This window comes from Xiphophorus hellerii, chromosome 23 (genome assembly GCF_003331165.1).
Source record: "Xiphophorus hellerii strain 12219 chromosome 23, Xiphophorus_hellerii-4.1, whole genome shotgun sequence".
Lineage (NCBI taxonomy): Eukaryota > Metazoa > Chordata > Actinopteri > Cyprinodontiformes > Poeciliidae > Xiphophorus > Xiphophorus hellerii.
The window spans coordinates 21,956,365-21,973,547 of record NC_045694.1 but is presented as its reverse complement, the minus strand read 5'-3'; the positions used below and the strand labels follow the sequence as shown (position 1 = coordinate 21,973,547).

The 17,183-nt window shown below is 39.9% G+C and overlaps 1 protein-coding gene across 2 annotated transcripts; it reads right to left on the bottom strand.

The window, feature by feature from the left end:
* Positions 1–5,709: 5,709 nt before the first annotated feature.
* Positions 5,710–16,164, bottom strand: dctn4 (dynactin 4). 2 transcript variants are annotated; one of them, XM_032555195.1, is made up of 14 exons: positions 15,971–16,164; positions 14,404–14,474; positions 14,121–14,299; positions 13,939–13,982; positions 12,933–13,040; positions 12,271–12,291; positions 11,698–11,771; positions 9,208–9,320; positions 9,016–9,125; positions 8,825–8,898; positions 8,453–8,507; positions 7,805–7,912; positions 7,110–7,207; positions 5,710–7,002 (listed from the first exon to the last, which is right to left on the bottom strand). In XM_032555195.1, exons 1-14 carry the CDS (start codon positions 16,103–16,105, stop codon positions 6,783–6,785), a joined length of 1,410 nt encoding a protein of 469 aa, XP_032411086.1. In that variant the 5' UTR covers positions 16,106–16,164; the 3' UTR covers positions 5,710–6,782. The 2 variants fall into 2 exon arrangements, with proteins under 2 accessions (XP_032411086.1, XP_032411087.1); XM_032555196.1 differs by lacking the exon at positions 12,271–12,291 and having other exon boundaries at positions 6,783–7,002.
* Positions 16,165–17,183: the final 1,019 nt, after the last annotated feature.

Below are 17,183 nucleotides of genomic sequence, written 5' to 3'. Positions count from 1 at the left end.
AGCAAGAGTCACTTTTCGTCTGCTGGAACATTAATGCCTGAGACGAGAAATCAAAATTCACATTTCCACTTTCCCAATCTATATTCCTGAGCTGTAAATCTAAAGCTGCCCTCATTGATTACGTGTATTGATCAAGTCTGCCTCTCATGTTTGAATTACTGCACAGCCTGGCGCGGGGGATGTGTGAGTATGTGTGCACCCGCGTCCGCTGGATGTGGATTTACAGTACTGGCCGTCTGCGCGCCTTGCGGCCTCTGCTCGGCTAGAAACCCTCCACCTCAGTCCCAAACATCTATCTGCCCACACTCCGCCGCCAACACCTTTTCATCAGGACCTAATGGGGCTTAGCTGCCTGAGAAGGCTGCAGAAACAAGCAGCCAGACTGATACAATAATAAGACTTCCACTACAAATGTTGTCCTAATTGGAATCATCTATTCACTTTGCAGTGCATTATCGTTGGCGTGTGGCTGGCTCTCTCCAAGGCATGCACTTCATTTAATTAATGAAACTGTACTTACTGCTGAGGATTATCTTGCACTCGCCTTTATTGGGTTAAAAGCAAAGCAGAGGCAATAAAATCAAACGCTAATCTGTTGCATTGTTTCAATCATTTAGATGGTGTGTTGCAGGGGAGCACGTTTTGATAGAAAACCTGTTGGAGGCCATGAAAGAGACTAAACGACCCTAAAAGTAAAAACAGATCTAAAAGCATCATATTCAGGTGATGCAATGGTTTAGTCAAAGGCCAGACATGGATACAGTTGAGAATCTGACTTAATTTGATTTGATCTGACTTAATTTGAGCTGCTTCTTTTTTTCTTTCAAAGGATAATGGGGAAAAAATGTCTAAAGATGAATGGATTCACAGTACTGGCCGTCATAGTGAAGTATTGACTCAATCAAAACAACACTGCCACATTATTTGCATTTTTTGGTTTCCTGTTGTTTATAACATAAAATTCCAACCAGACACAAAGATGATTATGATTGCAATATGAGAAAAATGAGGATAATAAATGGAGCTTGCAGACATATTTATACCTCAAGATGCTTTAATGATTATTATTTATTCCTACCACTCTAAGCCCTGTGGGAGTGATTCAAATAGACTGAGGCCTATCTTTTTTCCTTTTTTTTTCCTTCTAAGTGACCCACATACCTTATTTTGACACTATTTCAGACATGCAGTTTCCGTGAGCAAATAACAGAAAGCTCTAACAAATAGTGACAAACCATCGGGCTTCTGTTAAATCATTGCTTCCTTCGCTGAGTTGCGCAGTCCCAGTTCGCCGGCTTCCACTGACACTTCGCATTTCCACTGAGTAACAACATTACAAGCAAACAGGAGATTTTTCCACCGTCTTCCCGACAGAGTCCCACAAGGCCTCGGTTTGGGTTCCTGACACGCTTTTGCGCCCTTACACAAAGTTGCGCACACACGAGCAAAAAAAAATAAATAAATATTATAAATGAAAGCGCAGACTGGAGCGGCGTCTCTGTCAGTTAAGTCAGGCGGGGTTTCAGAGCGGGCGTCCGGGGTCAGACGTTTTTCTCAGAGCGAAATTTCAGCAGCCGAGGATCCAAAATCAACATTCCAACCAGCCAACCAGCAGCCATCACAATGCAGCGAGAGGAAACAGAGGGAAAATCTGGATGAAAAGTGGATTTATTTTTTTACCCTTCCTCTTGAAAAGCTAAGGTTTCACAAGTTTGGCTCTCGCAGCTCTGGAAACCCACATGCCTGCAGTTATTCATCTGGGCAGACACCATCAATTACCACTAATTAACCAGATGATGGTCTGGTGAGCAGAAAATGAAGGAGGTGATTAATCACTCCGAGCACCTCCAGGCCTGCAACTCAACCTTAAAAAAAAAAAAAAAAAAAAAAAAGGGAGACGTGAATTTGAAGAGCTACTACTAGGTTTCTTTTTTCTTTTTCTTTTTGCCTTGACGACATGCCCAGAAACAGGATGTGTCCAAACCATTGTAGAAGGCAAGCAGGAGAAAACGGAGATTCTTCTGAGGATTACATTAGCGGTAATAATCCACCTGACAGACCTGATGGGGAAAACAAACCTTTATGCTTGCATACTGTCTGTGTCTGATAGGAATCAAAATCTGATCTTTTTTTTTTTTTCATTAAAAGGAGGGGATTTCCTGTCTCTGCTGAGGTGGTGCTTTTCTCTCATTTCGCTCGCCTCCTCTTGGTGAGTTTTACTGGCGGTTGATGATGTAATCGTGGAAAGATCCTGGGTGCAGTCAGACTAGTGATCCGGTGGGAAAGCTTTCATCCGGCCAAAGCTGGATGTCTTCAGAAATAAACAAGTTAGTCTTTGCAACGGGCAAACACGGGGAAAGTGGTGTGAAATGAAGACACCTTTGGATAACTTACGGTGCAAAAAGTATTCACGTACTGTGAAATGTTCCATTTTTCTCACATTACAACGCTGCAAGGTGTGTGATTTTGCGTTATCTGTGAAGTGGAAGGAAAATGGTGCACGTTGAAAGGATTTGTAATTAGTTGCTAACTTGGAGAATCAACTTTTAGAGCAGGGGTCTCAAACCCCAGTCCTCGAGGGCCGCAGTCCTGCAGTTTTTAGATGTGCCACAGGTACAAAACACTGGAATGAAATGGCTTAATTACCTCCTGCTTGTGTAGATCAGTTCTCCCAGCCTTGCTAATGACCTAATTATTCTATTCAGCTGTGGTGCAGCAGAGGCACATCTAAATGTTGCAGGACTGCGGCCCTCGAGGACTGGAGTTTGAGACCCCTGTTTTAGAGCAATCACATCTGCAAGTGTTTTGAAGCATTTCTCTACCGTTTCTTCACTTCTATTCAATATCACTCAAGCAATATTTCGCAACGGAGAGCATGTTTGAGAGTCCAAATGTGTGCGGTCCGTCTGCTGTTCTCTCTGCATCTCCCTACCTGAAAGTGTGGATCTCTGCAGCTCCTCCAGAGCTACCATAAGCCTCTTGACTGCTTCTCCGATTAAATGTTCTCATTTCCGAGCCTGTCTGTTTAAGTGGACATCCAAGTCTTGGTGGGTTTGCGGTCGTTCCCTACTCCGTCCGTTTTCAGATGGAAGATGGTGAGAAGCTGAATTGTTTTTAGACCCCAACCCTGATTTAAACTTTACCTCTGATCTGCCGGCTGTGTTCCTTCATCTTTCAGATGCTGTTTGGAATTAGGAGATGTCTGGACTCAACACAGGCACTTTTGAGCCAGGCTTTTTGTGAAAGCCATACTTTTTTTCCCCCTACTGTATGTTGATCTATCCCAAAAATCCTGGCAAAATATAATGAAGTACATATTAGAGAAAAAAGATTAAGAGGTTTGATTTCTTTTGTGCGATTCAGCGCAAAAACATATAGTTTATCCAAAGAATAGTCTTCATATTGTAGAAAAAGGTACGTTTTTTATTTTCTGTTAACGGTTTTGAGCGTGCTGTAGTTTATTCCTGTCTCCATCCAGGAAAATATTTAATCCGACTGGGGGAAGCCAGGAATTTTGTCTTGCAGATGGGTTTTGGGGGATTTTTTTTTTTTGAGGTCCTGCTCATAACACAGTTATGTGCACAAATCACAACGTGCCACATGAGGTCCAGTTATTTCTCATTACTGAGAAATAGTAATGAGCTATTAGTAAATAGTAATTTAGCTCTGTTGGGCTAAATGCAGTTATGACAGACTGTGCATACAGGCCCACCAAGAGAAACACCGCATCTTCTTATATAAAGTAAAATATTCTCAGCTGTGCCGCAGCAGCATAGAAGGTCGTGTTTAGTGCGACTGCTGTGCGCTAAGCTACTGCTATCATCAGCCCGGTTTGATGGGGGGGTTGTTCTTTATTACCTCATCTTCTGTGGTGATTTATAGTTCCCGTGACGTTCCCCTATCCCCATTTTTGGGGGGTTGTTTATATGTGCTAAGGATAAAAGAAAAGCACGGCTTTATTACCTAGGCCCTACTGGGTCTGTTTACTAAGCAGAGGGCCTCGGTGGGAAGGGCCAACATACCTGCAACTCACAATATCTGATCTGCCTTTTCAAAAACACCACTGTGTGTGTGTGTGTGTGTGTGCAGATCAGCCCCCTGAACGGGGCTGATAAGTGTAGAGCAAGAAATGATACCTGCTGCAAAAAAAAAAGAAAGAAAATCATTACTCTCTGCTTCTGATGCAGAGATTTCATTCTCCCGACTCAAACCTTGAAGAGAAAAGGTTGGATTTTAAGTGTTTGTCTGTAAAATGACTCATTGTTCTGTTTTCCATGGACAGTAACCCAAAAATAAAACTCAAGGCTGGATTTAGATGCTTCTATCCTCTCTAAGCTTCATTACGTTGACATCTGCAGTGTAAAAATCTGCTTGCCTGTGGCGCCACCCTGTGGGGAAAATCATCTACATCCCCATTGAAGTTTCTTCCTCTTTTAACAATAGCTGCACGAGAGAACTGTGCTTCAGAGATCAACTTGAACAAAAAAAAATAATAATAATCTGAAAACTCTCTCATAGTGCTGACTCACTGTTTAAAAGTGGAAAGTCAGAGTTCCTATATATTTTCCAAAATCTTGTAATATGATTACTAAATGTTTCCAGAGGCCACTGAAGATCAACCACCACAAATTTACAGCCGTCTCAATCAACTGAGCTATTAAATTTTAGCTGCACAAATATAGCACAATTAATTTATAACACTTTTGTTTCATTTTGTTAATGGGTTAGGGGAGCGGGCAGCAGGCTAATCTCTGGTGACCTCTGGAGACCTTTTTTTTCCAAAAATCTTAAAAATTACAACAGCACAGACGGGGGGCAACTTCACTCAGGTTAGACAAAGAATGGATGAGCTTCATAAAAGAAACTGGGACGCAGAAAAACGTCATTATTAATTTGTCCTTCCTCGTATTCTGTAGTTTAAGCAGATTCCACATTTAAAGCCAGACTGATGTGAAAGGTGTGCAGTAGATTCTGGATGACTCACTCCCAACTTCTGTATTTGGGCTCAATAAGGCTTTAACTCAGGCTAAATGGGTCCTAAGTGGGTCTGGTCTCACAATAGGGAGGACTGTGTGGTTTGACCAAATGCAATCCATATTTGCAAGATGAGCTGATTCTCAGTCGGAGACATTGGTTCAGACTGAGCAACACATTTTGGACCTGTGCAGCTCCTTCTTTTAAACCAAAGACATGCATCACATCTACAACAGGAAATTAACAAGAGGCCAAATACGATCCCTGGGACTCACTTGTAAAATGTTGTCTGGAAAGAAAGGGAAAATATTGGCCAGAGTATTGGCCAGGAGGAAAAAGTCTAGAAATAAAACTCTTTTTCCGTATTTATCCAGACCTAACAAATACTTAAAATAAAGCGTCATACTTTTGCTTTTTTTCATTTAATAAAATTTTTTTTTGCTTAAGAAACCTATGTACAAATGAAAATTGAGGGAACTTTCGGAAATATTTGGCAAAGAAAAGAAGTGAGACTTTTCCAATTTAGGAGTTAGGCAGCTCAAGGTGCACCACACTCTCACTCTGAAATTAATTGAAAGCAAAAACAAAGTGAGCAATAATTAATGAAGCTACATCCTTCATAATTCCGGTCGAATGATTTTACTGAGCGCACCGTGTGTGGAGATAATCCATAAAGTAAAATGATTAAATAATGTAAGTTGCCTTAACTGTTACCATAAAAAGCAAATAGATCCATTACAGCATGTTATTAATTTATTAGCCAGTAGTGCAGATTAATTGATGTACAGCTCTATTTTTTTTTTTTGCCAAGGATAACACATGGGACAGTTTTGCACAACATCCACTTACAGGCTTGTCAGTAATGCTTGCCAACCAAGAGGAGGAAAAGTTTTCAAGTACAAACACATGATGAGTTCTTTGTACCTAAAGCTATTTTCTCGACCTTCGTGTAGTTTAATGGAGGCAGTCACATTTGAAGGTGGGCAACAGAGACGAGGTTACCTTTAATCAGTCCTGCAAAATGGCGGATAAATCTGGGTGCATAAACTGGAGGTGATCTCAGATTAACAGCCTGTGTACGCTGTCAATGAGCTGCTAAATGCACTGAGACGTTTTAGTCAGTAAACCTTAAATGTAAGTGGTTATTCTGTAAGAAGTGATTTAAATAGATTCCTGTACAACAGTGAAATATAGGCAGGTATGTTCAGAGAGTGCAGAGCGTGAAGACGTTAACATTTGCTGTATTTCATATAGATAGAGCATGCAAGCAAATAGAAAACTATGGTCCGCAGAAAATGATGCTGACAAAGACGCATAAACAAACGGAGCAGAGGCGGCGGCTCTTTCAGTTAGTTCTCGTCTCTCGTGATTTTGCTCGCTGGTTTCAGTCCAAATATTTCGCACCATCTCAGCGTTACGGTGAATTATAACCAGACAGAGGAAATAAAGAAAACACTGTAAGCACTAATCAACACTGTAAACATTAATACTTCCTAACCCCCTCACACACAGAAGCTGCTTTGTACTAATAAACTGTACAGTGTTTAGGGAGAGAAAGGATGATGTAGTGAAATATAACCTGCCATGGAGCAGCACAACAATCATTTAAAAAGAGATGAAACCGATGCAGCAGTCAACAACAGTTTCCTATAATTTAACGCCGAGCTAAGATGCAGATGAAGGTTATTGTGCAACTACTGGTGACGTCAGGTAAGATAAAACAAAAGCAACTTCCGTCGTCAGCTTCCACTAAACGAACGCTAGTTTAAACAGACTAGTTGAAGAACGCTAAAGGTTTTTATTTGCACTCAGGGAGCGAGCGGCCCCAGCCTCAGCTCTACATGATGAGTGAGCCAAACGGCCTCGTGAGCAGCGTCGCCCCCCTCCTCGCTCTGCCGGATGGGAGCTGCGAGGTTACGGAAGTCGTGGCGCATCCTAAATGAAACGGTGACATCCGTGTCCTCTTCTTTCAGAGGGACCACTTTGATGAAGAAACCAATCTTGTTGGACTTCCTGAAGGCAACGATGCTGGAGAAAAAGGGCAGAGATAAGTTTGAGGGTTCTGCATTGATTTAGTGTGTGTGTGTGGGGGTGTGTGGGCGTGTGTGTGCGAGACATCAGTGTCGATTACTCACTCTGGATCATCCTGGAAGTCCTGAGGCTCGGCCAGTTCGTCGTACTCAGCTGCAGCATCCTTCCCTGCCAAAACCAGTTCCTTACTGGGAACAAGAACCTGCACAGGAAACAAGTTGCAAATGTAATAATAAAACTTTCCATAAATGTTCCCAGTGAAATAAAAAATGAGGTGTTCTTTAAAGGTACACTTCATAATGTTAAATGACAAAAAAAAATCTGAGACTAACAATAAAGGACATTTTTAAAGGCCGGGTACTTGTCCTTTTAATAATTATATTAACTGTATAAACTCTTGCTAAACATATTTCAACACAGCAATCAAGAACATTTTATGTAACTACATCTAGCGAATGTTGTAACTCCTCCTAAATTCTAGAGATTAGGAATATCTATAAAATATTCTCGCATTGAATTTAAATTTCTAAGGAAGCAAAAAATATCCACAAGAATATTATGGCAACAAATTAGATTTGTTGCCATAAATAGATTTGTCTACCCTTTTCTTTGATTTATTGGGTGAGTAACTCAGCTTGACCTGGAACCACTCTACTAACCAACTGGTTTGATGAAATTAACACTTGCAGTCTAATGTTTAACTTGTTTAATCCACAATAATTTATTTTAAAAACAAGGTCATCTAACTGCAGTGTCAGTCCCAATAAAACAACTTGGTGACGGCAGAATCAAAACATACCTTGGAAGTGCTGTTAATATCATCAGGATCATCTTCTTCACAAACAGCCAGTGTGACATGAGTAATGTTCTCCACCGGGTTGGTCAGGGTTAGCAGCACCTGACTCTCCTATGCGAACAGCAAAGAGAAAAGGAAAGATTTTTTGTGTTTTCCACAGTCGATTTCAAGCAGTTTACTAAAAGAAATTTTTCCACATTTTTCCAGACAAACAACATGTTCTTAACACGTGAATTTGTGCTGAAGATGAGGACATGCTTCGCATCTTATACTGATTTTAGACAAGTTAACTTAATTGCCACTTGTTATTTGCTGCGTAACATAACATTAGCAAGTGCGCAGGTTTTAAATAAGGCCGTGTTTCAGTTTCCCTATATTGCTTACGTTGAATGAGAAACAAAATTAAAAAGAGATTACAATTCTATCAACATCGGTCATTAACACGCAACACATCTGAAAAAAAAACAGGTGAAACTTTTCATTATTTCACATTTTCATTATTTCGTTATGTCTCCATTTTCATTATTTCAAATGGAGATGATCCAGACTGGTTTACAGTTTCTGGACCCTAGCACCATTAGCTGAGAATCTAATGTTTGTTTTTTTCTTAAGAATGGGATGCATTTAGACAAAACCAGCGCAGAAACTGACCTTCATGTATCGGAGATTTGGAATGGACATTATTCTTACTTCAGGGATGTAGCTCCTGATGGAGGAAAACAGAGCAACCACTTCACCGACAGCCAAACATCCAAACTCTGTTAACAATTCGCAGGTCACTGAACTGTTAAATTCTTAATTATTAATTCAATTTTTTCAACTGAAACCAAATCATTGCTGCCTGACTTTAATCAAGTATTTAGAGCTGAAATTTGTTTAATTTCCAGAACAATATCTCTTTAAACCCATGCGCTCGAACATGTATTTACAGCTGCACAATCAATTTTCCCCAGATTAGCCTAATCGAGCCTGAGGCTGATTTACTTCACACACACACACGCCCACACACTGACAACTACTCACACAGCCACCAGCTGAATTTTGAACTTGATTGAAGTTGGATTAAACTCTGGCTTGCTCAGGTTGTGCTCGCATTTCTGAGGAAAGTCATTAAGAAAAACGATGTTTTACAAATTAGATCAACCATTCCTCTGCCCCTAAAGAAAAATAAATAAAACCATTAGAGAGCTGTAAAATAGCGGAGCTGTACTGACCCTGCAGCGCAGCGAACGCTTCATCAGGAGGTGTTTGTGTCTGGGGTGGAGCTGAGAAGCTCCTGCAGGCTGGAAGTCCGGCTGCAGCAGCCGCTGGCGCAGCGTGGTCACTGCGCACACACCGACAGACGTAGATTCTCCTCAGCCACCGTCGCAAGGTAATCAAGAGGTGATTCTTGACAAAAATCCTACCTTCGGGTAAACTGATGGGTCTGGTGTAGCAGTCCTCAGGCAGGGGTTCTACTTCATCAAGGGCCTGGGCGGGTTCGATTGTGATTTCCTTCTGGTCCTCACCTTCTTTAAGGCTGGTTAAGAAACACAAACAGGTGATTTGTTGATTCTCTTTAAGGGAGCACTTACCGTATATCAAGACACGAGACATAAAACTACAAAAACTGTTTCACACCGATAAGAAACAACTCGTTTTTTTTTACTGTAGGGACACAAAAGTTTTAGATTGACAGCCTTTACACAAGATAGGAGTCGAAGTTTTCAAAAGTCAGGTTTTAAAACAACTAAAATATTTTATCGCAGTTTCAATTAATAGTCCTGAGTTACTGCGATGCCAGAGGAACCAATGGAGTGGCTTCAAGGCAAAAATAATAATAATCCACCATTGCCCCTGTCACAGTTGTTGCTGCTCAATGCTGGTTAAACAAATGAAAAGATCAAAAAGTTCTTGGTCAGTGGTTTTCAATCTTTGTCCTTCAGGTTTTGGATGCATCTCTGCTCCAACAGAGACGATTTAAATGCTTGCAATGCCTCCTGAGTATGTCAACAAGTCCTGCAGAAGCCTAATAATCTTTAATTCATTGCAGCAGGGATAATAGGTCCTAGTTTGTATACTTAAAAATACACACAGTTTCCTAATTTTGATTGAATTGTTTTCTACTTTGGCAAATAAACCAAAGTATAAAACTTTGGTCTTGTGGTTTAGCTACAACAACTGGACTTTGCTTAATCTTGTTTTAAACTTGTATCATTTTACAATTATGCAGGGAGGCTGCACAAAATCATTCCAAGCGCCAAAAATAGACCCTGAGCTGCATTTTGGACACACCTGCTTGATCCCCTTTCAGATCAAAGCTCTGAATTAAACACATAACCATAAACCCCCCATTACAGAACACTTTGTCCTTTCACATCGTGCAACCTGATCCACCCGGATTATGGGCTGTACGCTGCCAAGTACGACAGAAACCATTGAATGCAGTGATGTCAATCCCACAGCTACTGGACACTGGAGCAATAGAGATGTGCTCTGTGAAGAGACAGATCACGCCTCTCCATCTGGTAATCCAATGAATGAGTCTGGCTTTAGCAGTTGCCAGGAAAACGGCACTTAACGCCCTGCAGTTTGCTAGCTGTGGTGACAGAAAGGAAAGGTTTGGTGCAGAAGGGATTATGGGATGTTTTCTGGCCCCTTAGTCCCAGTGAAATTAGTGCCTCCACATATCCAAATTTTTTGGACACTGTTTGAGGGTGGCCACTTTCTGTTCCAACAACACTGCACAACTTTGAACAAAGTAATACATGGAAGAGCGAAGTTGGTGTTTAGAACTTTAGTTTTCTGCACACAGTCCACTAGAGTTGATCCCACCCTTTATGAAGAACTGAAGCTGATACAATGAATTGACAAAATAGGCACCAAGCTAATACTTCATGTTTGAGATTTTCCCAATATATGACTGAGTTCTGCACCATGTTGCTTATGCAGGCCACATTTAGTGCATTAAATACACTTAAAGTTGTTGAGTCCAAATAACAGAACATTGACAAGACTAATATTAAAAGATTGTTGGGTAATAGATGTAGCTCCTGTTTTTTTTCACTTTGAACCATTTGACAACACTAAACTCATAATAACAGCCCCATAATAACCTTTACAGTTCAAAGTGGTGAAGGGTTTGTAGCTCCTTCCTGAGAAGGCTCGGTTAGTAATATTGATGTAGCCACTTCTGCTCCCAATTATGTGTTGGGAAGTTTCAGCCAACTGGTAAATGTAAAAATCACGTGCAGATCATGGAATGAAAGCATGACCAGTAAAAGCTGGTTTACTAGCTTTTACTCAACCAATTAGTAATTAATTATTAAGTTAAGTTGTAACTGTGTTTACCTCAGGTGATGCTCCAACATCACCTTAGCTGTTGACTATGTTGGAAGGGATGATAAAATAATCAAAACAACTAGGACTGTAACTAAAGATTAATTAGTCGATTATTCTATTCAATTATTCTGACGATTAATAGAGTAATCGGATAATAAAAAAAATTGCCATATTCTGCATGTTTTCATTTAAAAGATGCAAGTACACAAATGATTCAATTCCTTTTTTTAAATAAGACAATAAACATTTTATTACCTAAATGCAGTAAGATAGAATTCCTATAGTGAATTTGAACCAGGCAAATATATCTTTTTGTAAGTCTGTATACTTCATTTACGATTAATCAAATTAATTGATAATTATTCTTAATAATTGGTTCATCACGATTAATTGTTTCAGCCCTAAAACCAATGAAAGGTAAAACATTTGTCTAAGTCATCATGATGTGGAGACATACGAGTGTAGTTACTGAGCAGAATCATAACAATCCCCCTGAGGTCATACAAATATGAAAATGTTTAACTCTAGGATGCAAAAGTAGCAGCGTTCTTCCTATTTGATAAGAGATTACTCACCTAAGTCCAGCCAGAGTGGCTATTGGGGCTCCAGGTCTCTGCCTATGCAGTCTGGTTCCAAGGCCATATTTTTCCTGGTTGAATTCGGACAGAAAAAAACATGATCAGGCAGACTGCCAAAAGACAACTACGGGGGAGTCACAATGATTTATGAAATTAATCTACAGCTATGTTTCTACAAGACAAATTCTCTGTCTAAGAGATAAATCCATGTCAGCTCTTAACAAAAACAGAAAGGAGTTTGTTTTTATTAACATTAAAGACAACAAATAAGCCAGATAAGAGTTTTTATATCTTGTTGTGAAAGACAAGGAACACAGAACGGAGCAGCTGGAGGAAGACGAGGGGGGATTTCTTGACTTAATTAGGCTTAAATGCTTTTTTTCCCCCCTTCCAAATAAACAGATGTTAAGATGCAAACATAAAGCTCCCCTTGTGTGAATCTAAGCTTAATTTACCCAAGGAGACATTCATGTGATCTGTGAGGTCGATCAGTGACAGTGTTAACAAGGAAAGAGATAAAAGTGCAACTGTAATAGACAAGACTACCCAAATTGTGAAAGTATAACTCACCACCACATGAATAGTGTGTTGCTGGGGGGTAAAAATCAAAATATCAGAGTGCATAAGCAAAGGAAGAAAAAAGGAGAGAAGGTGAAACCGAAGCAATCAAGCAAAAACATTAATGGCATTTGGTGACATGCGACTGCAACAGAAACGATCATCTGAGATGGCAAAATGGAGCCGCAGGACATCTTAAGAGGTTACAACATACAACAGGAAGCACAGGTTTGAATTAATGGGTGTTAATGTAGCTAGCTTTAAAAGCAGAAAGCAGGAGTACACAAACATGATATCTACATAAACATTTTTCATTTGATCACCACAGACAAGCTGGAGGCTGTTTTGATACTCAGTCACAAAAAGCAGCAGAAATGGATGGACACAGCATAAGTATTTCAATCAGAGCTGAAACAGTCTGGTCACTGGTCAACCACAACAATTCTTCCTTTTTTAAATAAAAAGTATGCTGGCACTCAGTGACACCCGCTCTACCTAAACCTGAGACCGAGCTGCAGTGGATCAGATCTTTAACTTGCAGATGGCTGTTGATCTCAGTGAGTACAAAACAAATGACACCACTGTCGTTTGACATTTTAAAAGGTTAAAGAAAAAGATGTGACATTTTTGGAAAGAGTTGCGTGAAAGCGTCTCTCTCAGGGGGAGCAGAGTACCGAGAATGCCAGGGGCATGCACTGTCGTCTCCTTGCCAGCTTCTTCCTGTCTCTCTCCTGCTTCTCTCGGTGGGCGAGCTGCTGGTAATACTCAATCAGCTTGGAGATCTGTGGCAAACGAAAAGTCATCCACAGACAGGTCACCATATTCCTTGTGAATTTTTAAACAAAACACAAGCTTTCAAGATCATAACACAGGGTTTTTTGCAGCTTTCACCAACACGGATTTAAGACTTTTTATGACCATTAAGCATCCTGTGTCACGACAGAGATGTACAGTAGAACATTAATTTGATGTACAGAAGAAGATTGCATATTTTATATTGTATTAGTGCCAAGATTTTTTTTGTGCAAAATGCATCGACAGGTTGGCAACAGAACTGAGCCAGTGGCAAAGACAAACGGCCAGCCAGCCAACAAGTGACACATTTACACTTACCAACGGCAGATGCCAAAAAAAGGTAGAATTTAAGACATTTTAAGGACTTTGTTTCAGACACATTAATGTAAAACCTTTTAAGGATATACGGAAATCCTGTAATAATGATTCCAGCTTGAGAACCATCCACTTTAAGTCTGCTAGTTGCAAGCCCAGCTTCCTTCTATATTTAAGTAACTAACTTGAATGGAAACATACGTTTCCAAAAATCCACATGACAAACAATGATTTTGATCATTTTGCTAAACTCCTTTACTGGATAAAAAATGTAGTTGACAAACTTTTAATATGATTTTAACAGCTTATTGGTAACAGCAGTCTGCAGCTGAATAAAACATGTGACTGCCCACTCTGACTGGAACTTCACTGTAAATAAATAGAAAAGTAATAATTTGTTATTTGTGCTGAATCTGAACTCTAAGTTCCAGCAACAGAGTTTGCATTTGCCTTCGGCTACGAATGTGTGGATGTAACTTTCTCAGAGAAGTATTCAAAAGAATGCAGTGTGTGACCAAGGAACATGTGAGTAACTCAAGAGTGTTCAAGTGACCACAGGGTACAACTTACCCGCTGACCGTGGGGGTTTTCTGGCTCCTGCCATCCACCACTGGCTGCAACAGACAAAATGCTCCAAAACATCAGACTTAAGTGGTCGTAACGCAAATTTACAGATGATAATTGTGGGTGTTTTTTAGCTTTAGTGTCCCCAAAGCTAACAAAATTAATGTGCAAATAGGATAAACGCCTACCAACTGATTTGTCAGCCATTCCTACATCTCTGGAGGTCCAGCGACAGAAACCGCAGGCCAGGTAGTAGGCTTTCTTCATCGTTGTCTTGGTAGGATCATCGGGCAGAGGAGCTGGAATGTTAGTGGCCCGAGTCGACAGAGTGTGCATGCAACATGGGCAGTCAAAGCAATTTGCACACCTATATCAGAGCAAAGGGATAAAAGCGGATCAACGATTGATATAAAATGCATTTCCAGAGAGTAATACTGGTGGTAGTAGAACAAGTATTAGATGATAAATAACCTGTTCTTTTTCAGCTTAGCTTCAGCAGACGGCATGTTCTCCAGACAACTAGGACAGTAATGGGAGTCCACCTAATTAACAGAGTCAGAGAAAGAACAGGGGAGTCAGTTTATCTGTGAAGAGCTTCAGCAAGAATATCATTCTCAATTGTTGTTATTTGTTTGAACTTTGTGTACGGTATCAGTCATATTTATGGACCTTTAAGAAAACTTGCAACCTTTAAATAAACATCTTCACTGTTTAAGTCTATGTACATTCAGTTATTTGAAAATTTTTTACAACTTGACCAAAATTTCTAGCATCTAACAGTGGCCATGAGGTGCTTTCCCACATGTCCATCCTTTGCTTCATACCAAACCCACTTGGAGTTTGTTACCACTTGATCTTAATCTCAACTAAGCCCCAGCCCAGTTTAACAAGTTGTACATATTTATGTTTTAATGGCATTTGTTTTATTATATTTTGAGAGAAACCCATCTAATGTGAAATCAAATTTCAAACTTGACGGTTGGATAAAGAGAAAATATTTAAATCTCCTCGAGTTATGAATATCTTTGGGTTTAACTGGACTGAAGCAGTTCTTTAAAACCATCTTTGGATATGTTTTCTATGCCTTAAAATCCTTCTCACTGTGTGTTTGCAAGATATACTCTGGTCTATGTCTAACTTGGAGGCAACAATAAAAAAGAGGCAGTGTCAGTTAATATTTACAGCCCTGGTAAATGACTGGTCAAGGAATATTAATCGGAAGTTCTTAGAAATTGATCCCTTTACAAAAGTTTAAATAATAAATATGCAGTTACAATTATTATAAAGGAATTGTCAGGGGTACCAACAGTTATGCCATTAATGACATTGTTAAACAATTACTTCCTAACTTAGGATTTATTTCCCACGCTAAATAAATCAACTCTAGTTAAAGCTTGAATATTTCTAAAATGTTCAGTATGAGATTATTTAAAGCCAATTTAAAAAAATATGTATTTTTAGGATTTTCACATATCTTAAGAAGAGGCAACAAAACATGTGGCATGCGTCTTTATTAATTTATTATTTATTTAGCTATTAGGAATGACAGGGTTTTTAAAATTAAACGTTATGAGATAGTTGCATAGAAACCCCTAAGATGCGTTGGAAGAGTGAAGCAGTGCAGTGTCTCTGGGTGTGGTGTTACAAACTATTGGCCTCTTTACGAAGCTACATTTCCTAAATAAGATGGCATAACTGATAACAAAGCCAGCCCAACGTTGATTATAAATGGGTTCATTTCCTTATGGTACAGACAATATGTATTTTTCAGTTATATAAATTGTCTTACATCAAGATTAAAGTATAGCTTAAATCACCTAGCCTGTTTACGCTACATAACGCTAACTCTAACGGAAGTGAATCCGTCCAGCCAATAAAATTACGGAAAAGCAGGAAAAGCAGTAGAATGACAAAGCGCTTAGCCATTCACTCTGCGCGATGAGTCAACAAGTCCCGCCCCTCTGTCACAGCGACAAGCAGCCCGGCTAACAACAAAGCAGTTACCCGCTATCGAAGGGGGGGGGGAAAAATAACGTACCTCATGAGACACACATTCTAGCGACCTTAACTCGCTACAGTAGCGACAAAAATAAAGTTGAGATAAGGGGGCTCTAATCCTTTTCTGTCCACGGACCAGATAGACCACTCTATCTGGGTGTAGAAGAGACGCCATCTTTCACCGGCGTCGCTGGGCTCACCGACCGTTCCACTGCGTTCTATCTGTCGCTGCTAGGACTAACGGCTCAGCGGTGCCCTCCAGTGGTGAACATTAAAACTACACCGACAGTTTCTTAAGGAGGATAAACACACTGAAGGCCAGGTAACCCAGAAATGCCAATAATTTAATAATCACTTCTTTTACTGTAAGATCGGCTTCGAGCATAATTTTCCCACCAAATCTTAATTTAATTCATTTGAATTTATTGATATTACCTTCAGTCTGCTAATAAGCATGATTAAAGTATAATATCTAGTTCCATTCAGGATAAAGTCCATCTGATGTTTTGCAAAAACAGTACACATCAGTTTCCTTGTTTGCAACTCCAGCCTCTGGTTGGGCTTTAAGCTACTGTGCCTTGCAAAACTTGACCTTTAAAAATGCTGTCAAATCATGACTAGACACTTCAATGTATTTCACAAGGTTATCATGTCAGAACAGCACAAAGTTTACAATGACATTACTGTCAAATGAAAACAGGGCTGGCACAATTTGGACATGTGTGGGTTTTCTGGGTACTCTAGTTCACGGAATACAGTAATATAAGTTACAAACACTAGAAGTGCTGGAGTTAGTCCATTGTGACATATACCTATTCAGTCTAGAGATAGTCCAACTGGCCTGAAGGATTTTATCTAGCAGGTGCTTTTGTTCAGTAAATAGGGCCATTACCTTATCAGTACCCTGGTAATGGCCTCAACGCATCTCACAGTTGCACAATTGTTCCTTAGACTTCGATTTCGACTTCGACTGACTTTGTTGTCATTTTCAATGCACAGGGTGTATACAGAACGAAATTTCGTTGCATACGGCTCAGGATAATGTTTGAGGTTCCAATGTTGTGAGTAAAATAAAATACAGTATAAAATATGAATATAAATCTAAATATAAAGTGCAGGACTGACAGTAAAATAGAAGTTATTTAGCTCTGTACATGTGCAAGGTATAAAGTGGAGACCAGTTTTTGAGTGCAGTCCAGTTAAGAGTTCAGCAGTCTGATGGCAAGTGGGAAAAAGCTGTTTCGGAACCAGGT

Excerpts from the sequence above, each read along its gene's own strand:
- dctn4 (XM_032555195.1), bottom strand. The coding sequence starts at position 16,105 with ATGGCGTCTCTTCTACACCCAGATAGAGTGGTCTATCTGGTCCGTGGA. Across the intron at positions 14,300-14,403 it reads GCTAAGCTGAAAAAGAACAG|GTGTGCAAATTGCTTTGACT; the intron begins GTTATTTATCAT and ends GCTCTGATATAG. Across the intron at positions 13,983-14,120 it reads AATGGCTGACAAATCAGTTG|CCAGTGGTGGATGGCAGGAG; the intron begins GTAGGCGTTTAT and ends TGTCTGTTGCAG.